Consider the following 21,522-nt stretch of genomic DNA (forward strand, 5'->3'; position numbering starts at 1 on the left):
TTAAGACATTTCTTTTCTTTTCAGTTGTGTAGCTGACCCCTTTAGTTATGTACACAGAAAACTTAAGTGTTAGCAAATACAGTGACACATTTATTTTTCATTTCCAAAAGTCTTTTGACATGAAGTTACATTTGGGATGAAAAATGATTCCGTCTAATGACCAATGCCATAAGCTGCTTTTACAAATATGAAGCTTGAAGCATGTGTAGTACACATAGCAGACCACCAGATGGCAAGAGATCCTTTACTTTGAGTCAAGTCATGTTGAGCTCTTGATGCATGTGGTAGCATTAACGAAACAAAGAGGGGTTCATTTGTTTACGACTCGGTAAAGAAGCTTTGTTCTTCTTGATTGGAGGATAAACATGCAATAGGAAAATATTTTCATCAGGAGAAACATGTTGCAAATTTAAAAAACAAAACAAAAAAACATTTCCAGCTTGTTCTCAGTTGTTATAATTCACTTTGACTGCTTTCTGTATTTCTATTTTTTCGAAAAAAAAAACTTTTTTTTCTTTTAGAAATCTTCCATTGCAGCATTTTTTGACCTCTATAATAATTGATCTTGACAACACCACCAAAAAGGCTAGTAAGCAGTTCCCCCCCCCCACCAGAGCAGTTTTCAACCCTCCCTCCCCAGGAAGCACATGTAACAGTTTCTCCTTCCCAAGAAGGTGAGCATGTCCAAACAGTTAAAAGTGGTCAGACTCAGAAACACCTCATTTGCATTCTGCATTTTAGATACATGCTCTAAGTAATGCAGCCGGAAAATGTGGTAAGGGATGAAGCAGACCACCATAACGAGGGCGAAGCACATGCTCTTCACCTGAGCTCCAAAGTCCTGCTGAGAGGTGCGTCCGTCGTGATGTTTCCTGTATAAAACCCTGAGGACGTTGGCTTGGAGGACTGTCAGCACGGTTGCGACCACAATGATCAATGTGCTTACGATGTAGTTGATCACTTTGGCGGCAGCTTGGATGCTTTCCCCAAACTTGAAGCAATGTGTTGAGTTGGTATTCATGTCTGTGCCGTAGGAAAATTTAATTGTGAAAGGAACCGCGACAAGCACCACTATCCACACCCCGGCGCTGATCAGCAGTGCTTGAATCCTCTGGAAGGACTGCCCTGCTCTGTGGTAGAACGCCATCAGGCGCGTTATGAGGATGATCACATAGAAAACAAAGGACATGTACATGTGGATGTGGATCATGCTGCTGACCACTTTACACCACACATTGCCCAGGTGCCAGCATCCAATGGCGTAGTAGTAAATCCTGAAAGGGACCGTGACAAGGAAGATGAAGTGGGAGAAGATGAGGTTGAGAACGGCAATGGAGGTGATGGACGTGTTGCTGGACTTCATGAAGTGCACCATCATGGCCAGGCTGATGGTGCCGCTGAGCAGAACCACAGAGTAGATGGCCAGGAGGACATGGTGGTACTCTGGGTTGGGATCGCCTGACGCTGAGCTCGTAGGTGTCAAAGGGCTGCTGGACGTGGATGTGTTGGTTTGCGTCTCTGTGGAATTCATCCTTAATAGAAGAAGGAGAAAAGAGGTGATTATGACATTCAAGAGAGAGAAACAAGAAGTAATGTACAATTCAGGTTGAAAGATTAGAGATAGTAATGGAGGATGATAATAGCAGGGGTTGCTCAAATATAAAGGTCATTATGCTGTACAGATTTACGGACCAATGAGGAAAATGTGTAATTTCTGACATTTGGCTGAATATCAACTTGACTTGACCGTTTCAAAACAGAAGTATCCCGAAATCACAAAGAGAAGGCACAAACAGTTTATAAAACACATTTTCTACTCTTAGAAACACTCAATTATGTTAAGCCACTTTAACCAATAGATTTGTTTCCCCCATTTATATTTACATAATGCAGATCAAGACATTTAACAGAGTTAAAAGAATATTTAAGACTTACATGCTGTCTTGTATATCATCCGTTCAACAGGACTGGAATCGAACTAAATGCAAATAATTCAGGAAGTTTAAAAATAAATACAGTGCTCACAGTTTAATTATTACCAAAGGCACAATACTCCAGTGGAGGTGGAGGTGAAGACTTTGAAACCATGACTTTAATAGTAGTGTGACTTACCTGAAAGCTGTGTGAAGACCCTCGAGTGCTCTTGTGCGTGAAAATAAAGCATTACATAGTATTTGTGCCCTCCACATTACACCACATGTTCACCAGCAGATATTTTTTAAAGTCTTGGAAACGATGTGAGTGTGTAAGAAGCCCTACAGAGAAGTGTGTGTCTCTGTTTCTGCATGGATTCATGTGCCAACCACTCGTGGAAGGTTAAGTTATGAAAATGAACTCGTGTGTGTGTGTGTTTCAGACACCACCGTCCAGTTTTGCATGTGTGTGTGTGTTTGTGGGTATTTGCTTCGTCAGAAACAGGAGGTGATTGCACGTATGTAGTAGCACAACCACAGAGCTGGCTGCTTCCTCCTTTTGGTCTCCCCTCTGTTAATGCAGTTTTTTTTTTCTTTTTGCATTCTTTACTATACAAACTATTAGAATGTGAGGTTACATTGTACATAGAGTGAATGCATCAACATTCAAGTGTTAATTTGTCTGCATGAGTTTAGTTCATTAACGATTACCTCCATTGCCTTGATTCTACAGTTAACAATCCAAAGGAGCACCATTAAGCTCAGTTTGCTTGTGGTTGTGGAAAAAACAATACGTGAGAAAGCAGCTAACTGTTAAGACAGACATGGCTTAAGACTCTTTGTTTGGCAAACTCTGTCAACACAGTATCAGCGTACTGAGAAACAAAACAAAAAAGAAGGAAGATTCTGTTAATGCAGAATCATTGCCAACACCTCCGGCAGCTTCTGCTTTTCAGACTGAAATCTAGCAAACAAACAGAAATGTAACTTATCCAGCTCAACATAGCGTGCATTCAATTCTTAAATTGTTAAAACAAATAGTTTTAAGCATTTTAGAATTTACAGAAGCAAGTTGCAGATGTCCTGCTCATCTCATCCTGAGTTGCTGGAAACATCTTGAAATTCATCTCAACGGTCGAAGAAGTAGTCATGCTTAGTACAGTATATTCCATCACGATCACTGAAACAAGAGGTGTGCGAGAGGCTGTGGTATTGGTAGCTGTGATGCTGGAAGATGCATTCATTTCCCATTTGCATCTTAGTCGGGTCATATCCACAATTCAAGAGAGGAGATGCTGCTGCAGGCTTTTGAGACCACGATGGAGCTGAACATTTATAGACTACACATTTATGACTTTGTTGAGGAAGCAACTCCATGTATTTCCAAACAAGGGGAACCTCAACATTGAATTATGTTGTTACTAGTTTGATACTTGATGAGTCAGGTTAGCAAACACAAGCATTATTTGTTATTCATAGTGAGGGCAATGGAATAATCTGTAGGTAAAACAATCTCCCCTTTCTTTTTCTTTCACTCTACTGAAGTCCACACTTCGTTTTTTTTATTGCACATTGCCTGCAAGTGTTTATTGACATCAGGGAAATGTCTGTTTTACTTCTCACTGGACTTCACCACAGTTACAGTAACACGCGAGCATAGAGCACAACAGGTATTGTTGTCAACCAGGTATTACACTGGCTCCTGGTTGACTGCTGTTAATGGTTGTATTAGGAACGACACACAGGTTTCTAGTTTACTCTTTCAGTTTAATTAGTACAGACACGATAAATAAAAGTAGCATCCCTTCTCCATCTCAACATGACACATTGGAGGCAACTTTACAGGAAACAGCATTTCAATAAATTAACATTCTTTAGATGATGAAGCGGCACCTTTGGAAAATATCAACTACTTTATGACTTCATCAATGAATCAATGTAAAAAAAACAACGTCAGTCAAACAAGGGAGTATTCAAGCGACTGCAGTGCAAGAGAAAGTCAGTATGGGTTTACCAAGAGGTAAGAGAAAGTCATTACAGCTTAACCATGAGTTGATTCTTAATAGTTAAAAAAAATATTAATTCCCTTCAATCACATTATGACAACAATGTAAAAATAACCAAACAATAATACAAAGGAAAGACAACAGCAGATGAGTCATTTCCTATGAAAATGTTTACTTCAAGTTATATTCTACCCTAGTCCATCAAATCATTTTCACACTTAGTCATACTGTAAATTCTTCTGAGAAGACTACGTAAAACTTCTGCTTTAAAGGGACATTTAAGAGGAGAATTCCCCTAAAGCAATAGAAATGAGTATTTCCAGCCTATACCATATATTAAATAAGTAAAGGGATTTCATAAGGCAAAAGCTTTATCAGACATACTGTACATAAAAAGAGTCAAATAAATACAAAACAGCCGTTTCACAGCAATGCATGTTTGTTCAGGTGAAGTGCATCTTGGGTCTTCTCCACAGGAGGAGTCTTTTTGAGGTGAAGGTATGTGTGACCACACTGAGTAACATCAGGAAGATGGTCATTGACATCACTATGACATAATGGCTGATGCTGCAGAAGGGAAAATAAATCATGGATTACATATACCTTTACAAATGGTTGCTGAAGGAACATTTATAAAAGACACTGGGTTTATATATTTATTAGAATGTATTTGTTTCTTATAGACCATGACTGTCCTTGTTCACTCACCTGGTGCCAATATCCAACCAGCTGCCGTAGTCCTGCACCAGGAAGAAAAAGTGCTGAGGAGAGGGAGAGTGAGTTTATGGTTATGTAGTGTTTAAAGGGTTCAAATTCAAAGGAGGGAGAGTAATAATGTTTGAGATGACTCTCACAGGAAATGTCTTACCAGAGCCATCAAGTCGGAGATAACCAAGACGATGAGGAATAAACTGGAAAAGAAAAAGAGAGGAAACAGATGAAGGGAAAAGCCTTCCAAGAGGTAGAGCTAAAAGTAAATGTCTTCAATCTACTGTTAGAGTATGTGTTACAAGAGGAAGTGAGGCTGCAATACCAGGTCCGGCCACTGTGTAAAATTGGCTTCGACAGTCAGAGATGACTGAACCATTCCCCTAGCAGGCTCCTCAACAGGATGATACATTAGCTTTAGTATCTTATTAACAATAGATAGGGGTTACCTTCTTGATGAGAGCTGTGTTGCAACTTGGATGGTCTCAAACGTGCACATTACTATGATGAAAGGAATAATAACCTGGAAGAGCAAAAGACAAAAAGATTTAATGAGGACGTTTAGATACAAACACTCCACTGAGACTGATGCAGCTAACAATCTTATCGATGATAAATGTGAGGCAATACATGAATGAGCACTTTTAGAGGACTTGTGCTAAACAGGTCACCAAAAAAGGTCATGGCTGCAGGGAGTACATCTTAAACACACAACACGTTTTAAGGATATAGCAGAGATATGTAGCAGGAGAAACAAAGTACGTATGATAATAGTACCTTCCACATCATCAGACCTCCCATGATGAAGGGATTGAAGACCGTGAGGAAGCAATAAACAGACGCTGGATCAAAACTACAGGGAAAATGAAGCAGAGAGAGAAAGAGAGAGAGAGAGTGTACAGAATATTAAATTCATGAGGGCAATAATCTGTCCAGAGGATGCAGTTTAATAGTAACTTTGATGATGTTTTTGTTTTGTTTAACAGGAGAGAGAGATTAACTGTGAGTGGTGTAAGATAAAACATACAGAACAAAAAGCTATCTTGTTGACACAATGCAAATAAGGAAAAGAGTCTTATGTCTATAAGACTCTATTTTAACACATCACTGTTTTCCTTCCTCTTTTCATTGACACATTGCTAATGGTTAAGAATGCATAGCCCTATCTCCCCTCCCCCACAAACACAACTTCCTGCCAAAAAAACCCACAAACTCTTTCTCACACACACACACACACACACACACACACACAGGCATATACATGTTAGTGCCTTTTAAACAAAGATACCAAGAGGAATGTACCTGTTAATAGAAGCTATGTTCCCTGTGCCGAAGAAAGCAGTTATAATAAAAAATACCTAAAGAACATGTGAAGTCAAGGAAACAACCGGAAACAATGATAACCTAACAAATTCATCATTTATAGTTAATCACAAATGAAATGTTTTTTTCTAATAAATCAGCATCAATTCAATGAAAGTTCCAAACTTCCCTCTTGATAATCGGGTTGATATTTTGTTCTTGTTGTTTATATAAGCTTCAGCTATAAATGTCACTGTTTCAAAGACTCTCAAAAGGGATACGAAAAAATAAGATCTTCTGATATCGTCCAACTTCAGCTGCCGCATCTTAGTGATGTCGATGTTCGCTGAGAAATCAATAGTGGACAGCTGAAAGAGAGAAAACACACACAGAAACATGCCGTGTGTGAGCATGCACACAACCAAACGTGTCCGAATTCAGAAGAAGTGAGAGCCTATGAATGTTTTTTTTTTTTTTTGGGCTTCAGGCAAAACGACAGATTAAATCTACACATCTTATTATATTGTATTAAATTTGTATAATCTGTGTAATTTACCGCCCGGGTTAACACTATCAAGAAATATGATTGTTGTTGTGGTAAACAGATACAGATACGTATCCCGCAAAATCAGACCATCACTTGTAACACCTGCTTGACTCGTTAAATTTGCATCCTTGATTGATCATGCAGCTCACACTGCTCAACCAAATGTAAGTTTGGAAACACGTACCTCTTGTCTCCCAGAGACACCCTGAGCCAGCATAGCTTCCTGTTCAATGTTGATCCAAACAAACATCAACCAAGACAACACAGGGGGAAACAAGGCCTCTGACCTGAGTGGTTACAAAAAAAAAAAAACAACAACTCACATTTCCCTTTTTGGAAAGTTTGACACAACTCTACACAAGGCATCCTTTGATGTTTCAGTGCCGCTGCATTGTGTGTGCGTGTGTGCGTGTGTGAAATATCCCGTCTTACCCAGTGCTAAGCAGCAGGTATGTGGCTGTGAGAGACAGGAATATGCTGAGGAGGCGGTGGAAAATACGTGTGGAGCTCAACAAAGGAACAAGCAATGAAGATGCTGAAAAGAGAAAGGAGAGAGGGGGAGGTTTTAAGGCTGGAAGAGCATGAAAAGAAGTGAGAGTGAATTCATGTGTGTGCAATATCACTGAAATGTTAAATTATGCAAAAGGGTTCCATTTTCCCAGAATTGTATCACACCAAACTAAAATGACAAGACTACTAACTTATAGATGTAGTACAGGAAATGCATCTGTAATTTGCATCTTCTAAAAACTACATGAACAAAGTCATTCACTTGTGCACAGTTTAAGGGTTATGTTTAATGCAGCATTGCTCCACCTGGTAAAAAAGAGAAATATCTGTACAACAAGAAACCAGTGAAATATCAGATTGCACAATTGAAACCCAACAAGAACAAGAGCATACATACAGTTCAGCATTGACTTAAAGTTACAGAAAACTCATTGGCAGTCCTCAAAGGACGACACCATGCAAGTTTTCCAGTTTCGCAAACCCTTCTTTGAAGAACTTTGAGGTTTTTCTGACTTGACGCAATGACTTTCTGTTCACACTGGTGTGGCCTGACATTGCACGAGGTCCACTGCTTTGGAAGGCACCCAAGAAGAAAAAACAATTTCCCACTAATCGACTCAAACTGAAAGATTGTCTAGGCAAAGGACACAAAGCCTGATGAACAGTGACACTCTTTTGTTAGGGGAGCCCTGTTTTTGTGTTTCTTGATCTGATGGGGTCCTGCATGTTCCGAGTTAATATGGTACGGGGCATCTGGGCCTGCTGTAAGTGCGCCCCAAGTGGAGGAGGAATGGTTGACCCCATTTGCTAGGTATGACACACATTTTTTCAGAAGCTGTGATTGGTTTATCCAAAATAAAAAGAGAAAAAAGTGCTCTCTTTGTGATGATGGGCATAGAGGGGCAGTAAAGTGTAATTATGATCACTATGAATTAATGTCTCTGTGTGATGAATTGTAAGACATACTTTTAAAGTATACAGCCTACAAGATGAAAATCACATTCTCACTTGTGCAGCAGCTTCTTCACATGCTGATCGTTACATCAGCAGGTAATGAGCCTTAATTAGTGATTGGATACACCTATGGAGGTGAGCACATGTAGACAAACCCAACATGCATGTCTCACTTTCTATTTAAAAAAAATCATAGATGGATTGAAATGTCCAACTATGAGTCAAAAAGAATGTTCTTAATGTCGTGTTTGGAGAACATTTCTCCATTTCCTCTTCAGCCTGCCTGTTAAAAGTCCTCCTCACTCCTCCTCACAGTTTAACACCTTTGATAGAGAAATTTGAAAGAAAAATGTACAAATGATATATGTTCGTAACTCTAAACACAAACTGTCCTCAGAGGAAAATGTGGTCCCTGGAACACTGTTTGAAGATGAAATGCTACGTGACAAGTTATGGAGGGGGGGCCCACAACAGTGAAACCGTAACTCTCCTGGTAGCTTTCAAGCTCCAAACAGTGCTCCAGGGACCCAATCTTTCCTTTGACTAAAGTCTGTGTATTTAGTTCAGCAAATACTGATACTGATACTGATACAAATACTAATCATTTCACTTCTCCTTCTTTCAAATTTCACCACATAGTGCACCTTTAAGGCCTAACATGCTATGTGAATCACTTTCGTCTTTATAAGGATCTAGTCCTAACTTTAAGGGGAAACTCGTAGAAGATTTGGTTCTAAAAAACTTTTAGTATTCAGGAGGCTTTTTGAATGCAGCCCCAGATCTTTAAGAGTATTTTAAGAGATATTTAAAAGATTAAGAACAGACATTTACTAAAGAGAAAATTATTTTGATGCAAGTTTTTTTTAATAAAGTCTTCAGTCATAGTTTGTTAAGATAAGCACTTCTGTTTATTTTAAGAATTAGCTCATTTCTGTCAGAGCTCTTAACTCTTAACCTTAACATAACAAAAAAAAAACAGGATTTAATTGTGTTAATGTTTCAGTCATTGTACAGGGGTGTGCTCATTTTAGTTATCCATTGTAGTCGATGATTTCTCATTTTGAAACATAAACATAAATGATTGATGGATATGAGTTGAAACCCCTCCCCCCCAGGTTATCCTAAAGTGTGGAACACTAAATGAGATTATCTCTACCCACGCCCACCTACCTAATGTGGTCCAGCTGATGATCTGATTAAGAAGAGGCAGACCCTGTTTCTGCTGCAGGCTGGAGTGTGTGAGCGAGGGCACGTACGCACACACTGCCACGAGGAGCATCTGTCGGGATGAACCGGTAGTTTGTTTGTTTCATTTATTTATTGTTGGAAGGCACAGTCACAAAATGCAGTTACAGACACAAAACCATTTACACACAGTGCAAAATGACATGCACTGCACTTCTTACCTGTGCGACAAACTGGGGCCTGTCGCTGAGGTGCAGCGGTGTCCTATGTCGTGAGGACCAGAGGTAACAGGCTGAGGTGAAGAGAGTGAGAAGACCTGCGCAGGTACTGAACAAACAAACAAACAATGTGTTACCTTTTTATTTCTATAGGTTTCTGAAACATCTGGGGCTTAGCCCAGAGGGAAATGGCAGATGCATGTGCTGAGCACGCACAGCAAAATTTTTCATAATGCTTTACCTAAATAAACAAAATATGCAGTTTATTATAGCTTTAAATAACTACCTGACTGCTGTGCGGCTTATCCCCAGACATCTAAAGTTCCATTCAAAGTTATTTCAGAGTAAAATGAATACAAGGGAGACAGACCTTACATTACCTATATGGATCTGACTGGGGATAGGTTAGGTTAATTCACTTGAGGTGGTAAACAGTCTGGTTATGTTTTTAAACCGTTTATTCTCTTGCCAGAAGGACTATCAAGAAGGACTAGGCTACTTTATTTTGAGATGCCCCTGGAATCCCCATGTTTCTTTAAAGCACACGGGACATCCAACAAATAACTAACTACCATTAGTGACTAGAATCATTTCATCACTTCTAGACTGAATTGAATTAATGCAGTCCATGGTTACCAGTAAATATACCAATGGTAAAAATACCAATTTTCACAAACTTCCCTTTGCGCAAACACAAAAGTGCTTCATTCACGAAACACCAACAGTAATCATTCAGCACAAAGTAAACATTGAGATGTATTAAACATCTCAATGTTTAATAGATTCACAATGTATAATAGAGTCACACAGTCATGTATGTATTCTTTACATGTTTTTCTTATCTTGTACAGTGTGTCTCTGTCTTCACCGTTACTCTCCACTTTACCTGTTGTTTTTCCTCGTACATTCATCGTGTACAGTATGTTTGGTAGACACTCGGAACGTCCACGGTTGAATACGGAGATTTTGTTGCTCTGTTGTCGTGCGGCAAACGAGGGGCGTTCATGATATCCAAACCGATTTCACCACTAACCATAACCCACTTACTTTGTATCTATGTCAAAGTGACCTGAATGTTTTGGGTTTTTTTTACCACAGCAGAAGTCTGTGGTAAACATTCTGATAAATATAAGCAAATAGAGGAAACACTCACACCAGATGTATGTTAGGCTCTCTACCCACAACAGGCATCAGGGGGAAAGCAGCCAAACACAGGCAGCCCAGAGACCAGCTCAGAGCACGAACCTTCACAGACACAGAGGACAATAAGGTTATAAAGTTAAATGGACTGATGAGCCATTTATCTGATGAGAAAATGAGCAGTGATGGTTACATTAAATAGAATGTTTCATATGCAGTTTATATTGAATCTTACAATTTCCCTCATGGCAGTGTAGTGATAAAAAAAAGAAGATATAAAGATTTAGGAAACGATACAGTCAGGGTTCAGAATAAGTGCTATGTCAAATAAGTATTTTCACTTTCCCTCCTATTTACAAACTTCCTGGAGGGAGATCATTTTCCATTTCATGTGTGGAAATTAAAGTAATCAAATATTATTTTCTTTTTTTTACGTCAGGGTTAACTTTCCTCTGACTGATAGTGAAGAGCTGATGACGCGTGGAACATTTACCTTTGCTCTGCCAAAAAGACTGGACACGAACGGCCAGAGAGAGAGGGAAGTGAGGCCAACTGTCAGCATGGCGCGATGAAAGAAGCTCACCACCTGGGGGCAGCAAAGGTAAGTTGTCATCCAAAGCACACTACAGAGTAACCTCATACTGCTGCTTGTGATTTGGATAAATCTGAAATATTGACCGTTTGTATCGATCAGTTAAATACTAGAGTGCGAGCATAGGTAGGTATCTAATTATGAATTGGGAACACAATGTAAACACCTACCAGCAGCTCGATTCCAAACGCCACCAGCACAAAATAGCAGAAACATTTCCACAGGGGCAGCGAGGGAGCAGAGCGGATCAAATCTGTTAGAGTTCCACTCCTAAAAATAGATCAAAAATTATTTTTCCTGCGATAAAAGGGGAAAAAGGAAACTGCAAAGACCACCTTTTCATCCATTTACAGAATGGACACGTGAATGGATTCAGCAGCCGTTCAAAGGATCTAATTAACACTTCACTGCGGCTGAGCTGTGTGTGTGTGTGTGTGTGTGTGTGTGTGTGTGTGTGTGTGTGTGTGTGTGTGTGTGTGTGTGTGTGTGTGTGTGTGTGTGTGTGTGTGTGTGTGTGTGTGTGTGTGTGTGTGTGTGTGTGTGTGTGTGTGTGTGTGTGTGTGTGTGTGTGTGTGTGTGTGTGTGTGTGTGTGTGTGTGTGTGTGTGTGTGTGTGTGTGTGTGTGTGTGTGTGTTGAATTACAGCCAATTAAAAAAAAAAAAGCTTAATTCAGTCATAAAATGCTGATTTTATTATTGTGTTTGGATTTGTTTGACACCCTGAGTCTGTGTGTGGGATTAGCTCCACCACTTCATGTATGCAGGAACTACACACATTCAACTTCTTAGACCCTGATGTATATGTGCAGATGTGTTGCAGGTTGTTATCTCTTGTGCATCAACTTAAAGGTGCATGTCACTCACTCTTTAAGGACAGAGTACCACACAGGAACAGGCAGAAGGCAGTAAATGTAGTAGGTAACGGGGCTCCTTTGGATAAGCAGGAACACAGTGATCCCCACTGTCACACACATACACAGCCTTGCCAGACTACGGCTTGGAGTCTGTAAACATAAAGAAGCAATACCAGAAATGTAACTTAGCCAGAAAATCAAGTTTCATAACTGGTTTTGGTGAAAAACAAAAAAAGATATGGTATTACAGAGTGTGCCCTGACCTGTCTGAGGAGGCTGGGATTTCTGTCCAGGCTGGCATGAGTCTTCAGTATGACCAGGACAACATATGAGGTCCAGCCGACAAATCCAAACACCACACTGCAACCCAGGAAGAACCTGTCGTAGTTGTGGTAGTAGACGAGGCCCTCCAGAGAACGAGATATCAGAGCCTGGCACAGAGAGATCTGGAAGGGACACGTGAAGGGACACAGGGCGCTTCAGCAAAAGTGAATGATGTATGGAGATAGTGGAAAGAAGATTAATATATACAGGAATGTAAAGTAGCCGATCAAATCAGAAGGAAAACAACACCATGCAAGCAAGGCAGACACAGTGTAGGTTTGTTGATCTAGGCAGGATTTATCGCAGTTAAGCTGGTTCCATTAATGTCAGGCAGTGTCAGCGAGGTGTTACTCACCTGTTTGTTTTACTTTGCAACAGAGTGGACTAATGCACCTTTAGTGTAATGTCAACACCATGTTTCAACACGAGCTTAATGTATTAAATGACCCAGGATTAATCTATAATTCACTGATTTCTAAATACTCACAGCGTCTTCATACTTCTCCAGCTGAATCAGTATTCTGGCCTTGTGTGTAAATTCTGCTTGTTTTGACTCAGTTAGAGGCCTGGGAAAACAGTGAGGCAGAAAGATTGAAGTGTGTTTGTGGTGCCTTGAATTTAAATGGAGTCTTACATGTGTTGTGATGTCTTTTTTTTTTCTTTCATATTTAACAAAAACAACACATTCAAAACATTGCATTTTTTTCTGCTTAAATGTTGCAAATGCCACAAACAGAATCCCCGATCAAGAAACCTTTTTATTAGAGTTCTCAATGAAGAAAATCCTCAAACCATGCAAACACATGATGAGAATGGAAATGGATCCTTTAAAAAGACTGAACACACAGCAAAAAGAAAAAAAAAAAAAAGCAACTGATTCACTTCTATGTCATTACAAATCACAATGCATTCATTATACTTACTGGTATGGGGTGAAGAGAAAAGACAAGGTCGTCTCCTTTTTCTGGGTCATTTTCACCTGGGGGAAAAAAAAAATCTCTGTCACCATGGATTTGTACATTTTATTTCAGCATTACAAAACAAGTACCGGCCTCACCACTACGTCTCACTGTACTAGATAGACATTAAGTCTGAGATTATGAGAATGAAGTTGTAAAACTTCGGGAATGTTCAGGCTGCCTGTTAGACTGCCCTTCTTCAGACTCGGTTTCTTGCACAATCTTTTCAGATACTTATGACAGTGAGTGGTGCTGATGTGCCAACACGTTAAGTATTCCATTATTTTTTAAACCAATGCTCAAGTAGAACCTTCCTCACAAGATGCTCTACATTACATTTAATACATTTTTAGTTGCCAGAGGGACTCTGGGGGGGGGGCGCTACAGAGTCATTTATCATGAGTGCAGAAAACATCCTAAATGAGATCTGAACCATGATATGAACTGTTTTTAATGTTTTAATGTGCGCGCGTGTGTGGTATTCCCAAAATATTCAGACTTTATGTGTCATTATACCGGTGTTATTGTAATTGATCACATTGTTACAAATTAAAAAAAGAATAACAGCACCATTAATTAAACAACAAAGTGAACGAAGAACATCAGAGAGGAAATATAGCTGCATGATCTCCTACCTTGAACTGTTCTAGTATTTGAATAGCATTAGTGTACATGCTCTCTGCCTTGAACTGGTCACTGTTGTTGAGGTAGAGGAGAGGTAACACACCCTGATGAGACACAAAAACATTTTTTTGTTTTACAGAAAACTAAATCTATTTTATGTTGGTACTTAAACCAGTGGACACTTAAAAACAAATGTAATTCTCTTTGTAGGGCCATTTTTACTTACCATTAGCCTACTGTTTATCTTGGGCATTCACAAGTTGTTAACAAGCAATTTTAACAACTTAATATATGAACTGACATTAACTTGGCAGACACATTTTTCTAAAAAGTGTTTTTAAGTGTATAGGCTAACTGGAAATCAATGTGAAAAATATGCAGCAGAAAACATCTTGAGGGCTGGACCCGGCTCCTGGACTCTTCTAATTGTGTATAGACAACTCATACAGCAGTGAATGCTTGCAAACAGCTTTACATCAAAAAGAACCAGAGTATTTACTTTGTCTTATGTAGTTTATATCTGGACTTACCACAGAGTTCAGAGGAAAAGGCACGCCAATGAGAGAGGCCATTAGGGGAGCAATGTCTGCCTGCACAAACATTTCAAAAAAAGAAGGAAAGAAAAGAAAACCACTTTAATAACTGAGTTTTTATAATCAATGCTTTAACATATCTTATTTTTAGTTGTAATAGTCATCAGTGACATCATTACCTGATTAACGTCAACTCTACGAGTGTGCTGCAGGTTCCACTCTGAGAGAAACAGTGAGGATAAAATAAAGACAATAAAAACTTAAAGAAACTGCTTGTTTTTTACTTTTCATTTAAAATAAAAAATACAAACTTACAACCTGCCTTCCTAAAATAACAACACAAACCAGGGTCCTAAACATGTTCCAGAGACATTCAAACAACCAGCTGTGAGTATAGTAACAAAAATGTTTAGCACCTTGTAGGTACCCGTCATCGTATGGTTGGGGTTCAGTGACTTTGTGGGCGCTGTTAACTCCAGCCCCCCATGCCACCAAGGGGGTGAGGGTCTCAGAGGGATGGCCTGCACCATGTGAACCTGGATACACATGCAAAAAAGAGACATATAAAGACACGTTAAAATATTTTTTAAAAAGACTTTAGTGATGTCATATGCTAAACAACTGATGGTTTAATGTTTTATTCAGTGGTTTGGAGTACAGAAGGGAGACATACACAAACTAGAGTCTTACCCCAGTTTGTCATGCCATGATCAGAGGTGAACACATAAGACGTTCGGCCGTCATTATCAAAGAATTCTTCTATTATCGACACCATTTCAGCGACGCCAGTGTCTACGAGAGCAATGTTATCCAGGTACTCCCTAGAGAAGAGACAAAGATAAAGTAAGTGAAAATTAAGGGAATGCTGCTTTGGAAAACACATGTTGAGTAGAAATAAATTAAATACAGGTGGAAAAATAACAAGGTTTCTCTTACTTGGACATTGGTCTGTGAGCATGTCCGTTTGTATCAATGCCCAGCAGATGAAGGAAGAAGACATTCCTATCCTTCAGGAGGCTGGCCTTCAAACTGGAGTTAGACTTTGCTGACTCAAAGAACGTCTAGTGCAGAGAGGGAAATAAACATTTGTTGAAAAGCTAGAAAAAGTGCAGCCAGTACAATATTCCCTATAACAGCTCTGTGAGGCTGCACATGTTTTGCCTTGAAGATCCATCATTTGACTACACAGTAAGAAACACAAACATGACTGACTGTATTACATTACAAAGAATATAAGAATGTAAAATATGTACACTACACAGTCAAATAATGCCAATAGTATATCAGATTTTAATTATACAAGTCATTGTTATTGTTAACAATTCCACTACCATACTTTGACTTGTGTGAACACCCATGTGTCCAGCCTGGAGGCGTCTGTGGAGGCAAAGTCCTCCTCTCCAGCGGGGTATGTGTGGGTATACATATGGTCTCCACTGGCACCTGGAAGATCAGCGTACAAAATGTCATATTAAAAAAAAGTTTTTATTAAACTACAGTCTATCTGTGAACTTTTTGGTGAGTATGTGAGCTCATGTTATGTACCTTTGGAAAACATGGGCAGAATATCAGGGCTGCCCCAGCACCAGCTGTGTCTGCTCTCATTAAACACAGAGTCAAACTCTACTGGATTCTCTTTCCACCCTGAATACACAAAAAAAAAGAGGTAATTGCACGTGCAGTCTCACACACACAAACACACACATGCACAATCACATAGATGTCAAATAAGTTTACTATTCATCCTGTTTCCAAAACCTCTCATGTCACTGCCCGCATTGATGCACACCTACCTTTAGCAACAGCGCTAACATCCTCGTAGAAGCCCGCAATGAGAGCGACATGTCCGGGACGAGTCTCAGTGGGAACGTGTGTGTGCGACACACCCCAGGTACCCCTCTCTTCAATCACTTTCCTTATGTTAGGACAAATAGACATGAACACAAAAACACCAGTTACTGACCAGTTATTAACATGACAGAGACGCAGTATAGATATTAGCTGTTACTTCTTCTTCTGCAGGTGTAATCAATAAGCACACAAACATACCACACTGAAGCTCTTCACTGTGTATCATCTTCCTAACCTCAAGTATGGCGCTCTGGATGATCCGTTTTGGAGAAGTGTGTAGAGACTGTCTGCTCTGAGACCGTCGGCTACCAACAACACCAGTCTGGAGGCGGGGGGTACCAGCGGAGTGGCTTGGGGTGTCATTCCATGGACCAGGGGAGAGGTGAAGTAGATGTCAAAGATGGAGATGAAGAAGACCACATGGACTGTCAGTCCAACCAATAAAAAGGTGATCATCCTCATTTTGAGTATTAATACTGAGCTGGGTCTGCAGAGCAATGGAGGGAGATGAAGTCTGAGGAAAAGAGACAAAACATGAAGACACAGAATCCAAATGAATACCTTTATTTTTGACAAACAAAAAGCTTACAGTCCAAGTCCAACATATTTGAGTTCAGGGTTAAGGTTTTAGCTTATCAAAGTCAAAGTCAACTTTATTGTCAATTTCAAAATATGCCAGACATAGAGTGGAATCGAAATTGCGTTTGTCTCCGTCCCGTGGTGCAATACAACCAAAATAAGGTAAAATAAGATAAATAATATTTACAGTAATACATTCCAAATAGTGCAAAAGGTACAAAACAAAATGGTAAATAAGATAAAATAAAGAAAGAAATTGTTTAGGAGAATAATTGTAATAATTAGAAAATGATTTAGGAGGATGTGTTATAAAGGTCAAATACAACACACCAGTCAACCAGAAGGTGTCCATGTAAAGACTGCTTAAGGGTGAGGGGTAATCCTTCTGTCACCTTATGCCCTGAGCCAATAATGACTTTAATGGTCGGTAAATCTGAATATTCATTACGAGCATTGTAAACATTAGAGTCTGCTTACAAGAGAGGAAATCAGAAAATCGATTCCATCTTACACCATGCAAAAAGTCTCCTTACCTGTATGTGACGGAACTGGACTAAGCCCATACAAATAGGATACCCGGACTTAATGATGAATGAATGGAAATGCAGAACTATCCCAGTTCCCTTTCACCCATTCACCTGATTTAACTTCTATTACTATCTTGCAGCGGACCAATTATATAAATCAGCAAGTCCCGATAGATTTAGACCTTGGCATGCGAAAAGGGATCAACGTAGTGTTTAGGTGCGTCCTTTTACAAAACCGACTGTCCCTCACTGTAAGCAGATTACAAGAAATACAGGTTGCATGAACATCCACTTCCGTGTATTGACTATGACGTCTTACGTTGACGTATGTACTTTGCAGTTGAATTGTGGGTATTGTATTCACAATAGTCAACTTCTAGCGAGAAATTCCGTTTAAGATGAAGCTTCTGAGTTTAAAGAGATTACTTTGGATTTAATTATTTTAACTCTTCATTCATGAAAGTTTAATATATGAAATCGAGCTTTTTGATACATTAAGTATCACAGGCTATCAGCTGTCAGATGTGCCCTGCCCTTTTTCCTTTCTGTCTCTCCCTCGTCCAATCATTTTCCATCCATCCCATGAAAGAGGCGGGACTCTCTATCATTTGGCCAATCACAACGTCGCATCCTTTCCCACTTGTCAAACCACCTACCAAACAAGTAGCTAGCTTTCCATTCAGGAAGAAACGGGTCTGATTAGCTTAGCAAGCCTACATTGCTAAAATCTTTATAGTGCAAAAATGGCGTCTGTGAACCCGTTTAACCTCAGTGATTCTGAGGAAGAAGCTGAACGACGGCCTAATGAAAGTGTTGACACAGAGAGAAGCCCGAGTGACGGGGCTCCGGGGCCGCCGCTGGGAAACCCCGAGCCTCCGACGCTGCTGCTGTCAAGCACCCGGACCAGCCCCAGCGGAGACGGCATCGCTGTGTCGGCTGCAGCTACCTCCGCTATGGCAGGCAGCGCCGACACACGGGTATCTGTGGATGTTATTGCTGCTCAGCTTTTACGGGACCAGTACATCCTGACGGCCCTGGAGCTTCACACTGAACTGTTGGAGGCAGGCAGGGAGCTTCCGAGGCTAAGAGATTATTTCTCCAACCCTGGCAACTTCGAGCGACAGAGCGGCACCCCGCCGGCCAAAGACCAGGTACTCGGACCTGGAGGACCACTGAGTAAGTCACGTCATGTAGCTAGCTGTCAGCTGTGTCAGCTCTGTTATAATGCTGCATTAAACAGTTAGCTCGCTAGCCAGCTAACGCTAGCTCTGAAAGCCAATCGATCATGAGATATCCGCTTGCAGCACCTGCTTCCCTAGTCCAGGGCCCGGAGCCAACAGGCTGGTTTTGTGGGTCAGCATCACAGGATCAAATAAACGTGATGGTCTAGGTGTGATAGAGTAGTTTCGGATACAGCACATGACTGAATGAGATGAATGTGTGGTATTGTAAAAGATCCATGATCAGTGGAATTGATCCCTGTAGGAATAAGCACGTCGCTCTTTCAGTCTATGCATTGGGAGGTCAGAGGTCAGGATCGGCAAGACAAGCAGGGAAGGCTGCTTTATCATTATCTTTCTTAATTAGGGTCATATCAGTAGTGCATGTTTTTATTTACAGGAGCGGTGCATATATACTTTCTTTGTATGCATCTAGCAAAGATAAGTATGCATCCTACTACATTTGGTCAACATTATCTTGCTAAGGAAGTTATTGCCTCCTTAGTGTTTTTTTTTAATTTATTTTTTTAAATTGCACCAGCAATTTCTACAGGGCCAGGAAGGGAGATGAAGTAATATGTTTGTTTATTGGTAAAGGGCAATCAGGCTTTTCTCAATTACCCCCTTCTACATGTCTTATGAAATCAAATGCATCATTATACAGTGGCAGAAAATAAAAGCCTTTTCACTATAACTAATATGCCATGAAAATGGTAACCATGGCGACAGCCCAAGCCACAAGTCATTATAGCTTGCTACAGAGCAGCATGGGCGACATTACTTCAACTAAGGAAAAACCTTTTTTTTTGTGGCCCAGTTTCACATAGGTGAGTTGAACACACCCATCCACACTTAACATAAACCTGTAAAGCACCACTGAGCTCCAGCTTGTCTGGAAGCATTACATTTGCTATATTCAGAGAGTGCTTTAAATGAATAAAACTCACTATGAGGCTATTTTGACATCAAGGTTTTGATGGAAGAGCCTCTGCTCTGTATTCACCACACAGTGATATGCTTACTCTTATCTACAGTATATTTATCTTTGACCCCTGAGGACAGAACAGTTTAGAACAATGTCAGTGAGCCAATGGATAGTTACACACCCAACTTATCTTTTGAACAATCGGAGACACACTAGCTGCTGAGAGAACTAAAGGCTTTGAGTTACATTGACTTAAGCCTACTCCCATTTTCAGGTCATTGATTCAGCACTAATACACTGAGTCATCATTTTTTTTTACCTGCCTCTGAAAACATAGGTATTTGTTATTGTTTTCTGCTCATAAGTCACTGTGAGAAAAAGACACCATTAGTCATGTGCAATGTAATTGTGGTCAATAATACTCTGATTCGGATAAGGGTTTTGGTATGTCATGACAGCAGTGCAATTGTAACCTTTTTTATTTTGGTTCAGGCTGAGCAACCAGGCCAGATGATGAATATACATTGTAAAAACTATTGGCAGGTTTCCAGCTCAGGGAACCACAGAATATAAATAAATGCTGATGAAAAAGAGTGTGTCGTTTTATAAGCACAAGATGTATTCTTCTTCATTCAGATGCAGTACTGACAAAAGCCGGATGTCCCAAGGGACTGTTGTTAAGTCTTGAGTTTTGGTCTAAGCAAGTGGCACGGGGCAGATGGCAACCAGTCAAATTCAATTCCTGTGAGGAAAAAAACCCAGCCTGTGGAATTAAATACTTAAGTAGACTAATGTCCTATATGTGATAGTCGAAAACCAAACCAGACTTTGCCATGTGTAATAGTTGCAAAGTGCTGGTTGCTGTAGTTATAACCCTGTAACAGTTTGGAGTACGGTAGAAAACAGAATAAATATTTCATGATGTCTTCAAAATGCATGACAGGACTTGACAGATCCCCTGTTGCAACACTGACATTGAGTCAATGTGATAGCTATGGAGGAGTGTAAGGTTGAACATAGGTAGTCTGTTGTTATATCATATAGGTTATTTATATAGCACATTTAAAACTACCTGACTTGACCAAAGTGCTGTTCGGGTTCAAACACAATATGGAAAGAAGAAATATGAACAAATTGAGTAATAAATATCGCAAAAAAATAAAAAAGGGTGCATAATTAGATGTCCGAATGTCAAGCTCACAGTAACACCTTCACTGTGTTGCTTGTGGCCGTGATTCTCATACTGTCCAATATTAATGCAATACAAAGTCAGCATCTTAGATTAACTGATTAAATTGACTAACTTGATTAATTGATTTTTTGGGGAATTCATTTTGCACTGAGAAATCAATTTCTAAGAAGGAAGATAAAGGATGCACTATGTGATCAAATAGACGCTTAGACAGTCCAATATGGTGACACAGCACAACTTGTCCAGCTTGTCAAAAAGCAAGAGAAAAGAAGTAATCATTAATCAGTGGAGGGTGATGACTGTTTGCTTAGCTGGCCCATGCCCTAGTTTATAAATGTTGCTTTACTTATAGACTTATGTTTAGAGTTCTGATTCCTTATCAGAATCTTTTATTTTTAAAAGAGTTTTTAGAGAATTTTTGGGCATTATTAGGAGAGCTAGCGAGGCAGGAAATGTGGGAAGAGAGAGAGGGGGATGCATGAACCAAACAGCATCGGGATCGGGATGCAAACATGCGACCAGTGCGACGAGGACTATCGCCTCTGCACATGGGGCGGGAACCTGCTCTGCCAACTGAGCTAAACCATGCATGCAACCGTTCTTATTCTTCTTACTCTGAGATTATTCCTGTATCATCTTGGTCATTATAAAGGCAAACTTTAAGCACACATCATCCAGTTATTAATCTTTCATTAAGAATCCCTTAACGGTGGCTGCATTCGATTGCAGTGAGTATGCTTAATGACTGTGTTGAAGAAGCATGGACTACAGCTGTTGCTTTAAGCAACACAGCATGGCATCTTTCACCACCTTGCTAATTTGCAGCAAGGAAGCATGATCGATTCTCCACACTTCATTGT

At 40.0% G+C, this 21,522-nt stretch overlaps 3 protein-coding genes across 8 annotated transcripts in view; 1 reads left to right on the top strand and 2 right to left on the bottom strand.

The window, feature by feature from the left end:
* Positions 1 to 67: 67 nt before the first annotated feature.
* On the bottom strand, positions 68 to 3,206 carry LOC109981980 (probable G-protein coupled receptor 141). The gene is made up of 3 exons (XM_020631003.3): positions 2,113 to 3,206; positions 1,936 to 1,978; positions 68 to 1,532 (listed from the first exon to the last, which is right to left on the bottom strand). Coding segments are annotated over exons 2-3 (912 nt in total). The 5' UTR covers positions 1,938 to 1,978; positions 2,113 to 3,206; the 3' UTR covers positions 68 to 622.
* A 453-nt stretch (positions 3,207 to 3,659) lies between these two features.
* On the bottom strand, positions 3,660 to 18,004 carry pign (phosphatidylinositol glycan anchor biosynthesis, class N). The gene is made up of 29 exons (XM_020630981.3): positions 17,332 to 18,004; positions 16,455 to 16,733; positions 16,162 to 16,283; positions 15,914 to 16,012; positions 15,705 to 15,811; positions 15,305 to 15,429; positions 15,059 to 15,189; positions 14,785 to 14,904; positions 14,548 to 14,588; positions 14,366 to 14,425; positions 13,847 to 13,939; positions 13,176 to 13,231; positions 12,740 to 12,818; positions 12,192 to 12,374; positions 11,939 to 12,078; positions 11,246 to 11,345; positions 10,977 to 11,069; positions 10,497 to 10,588; positions 9,347 to 9,452; positions 9,111 to 9,219; positions 6,909 to 7,011; positions 6,661 to 6,763; positions 6,211 to 6,297; positions 5,930 to 5,985; positions 5,405 to 5,480; positions 5,077 to 5,150; positions 4,788 to 4,830; positions 4,628 to 4,680; positions 3,660 to 4,486 (listed from the first exon to the last, which is right to left on the bottom strand). The coding sequence occupies exons 2-29, from the start codon at positions 16,679 to 16,681 to the stop codon at positions 4,363 to 4,365; spliced, it is 2,802 nt and encodes a 933-aa protein (XP_020486637.1). The 5' UTR covers positions 16,682 to 16,733; positions 17,332 to 18,004; the 3' UTR covers positions 3,660 to 4,362.
* Positions 17,990 to 21,522, top strand: part of relch (RAB11 binding and LisH domain, coiled-coil and HEAT repeat containing) — a 41,534-nt gene continuing 38,001 nt past the window's right edge. For 5 of the 6 annotated variants that reach the window (XM_020630974.3, XM_020630978.3, XM_029276851.2 and 2 more), the window contains exon 1: positions 17,991 to 18,501. In XM_020630974.3, the coding sequence (XP_020486630.1) occupies positions 18,069 to 18,501 (433 nt within the window). In that variant the 5' untranslated portion in view covers positions 17,991 to 18,068. Of the gene's footprint in view, positions 18,502 to 21,522 lie in introns of all 6 variants that reach the window. The other variant, XM_029276850.2, reaches the window with a different exon arrangement.

Source organism: Labrus bergylta, chromosome 20 (assembly GCF_963930695.1).
Source record: "Labrus bergylta chromosome 20, fLabBer1.1, whole genome shotgun sequence".
Lineage (NCBI taxonomy): Eukaryota > Metazoa > Chordata > Actinopteri > Labriformes > Labridae > Labrus > Labrus bergylta.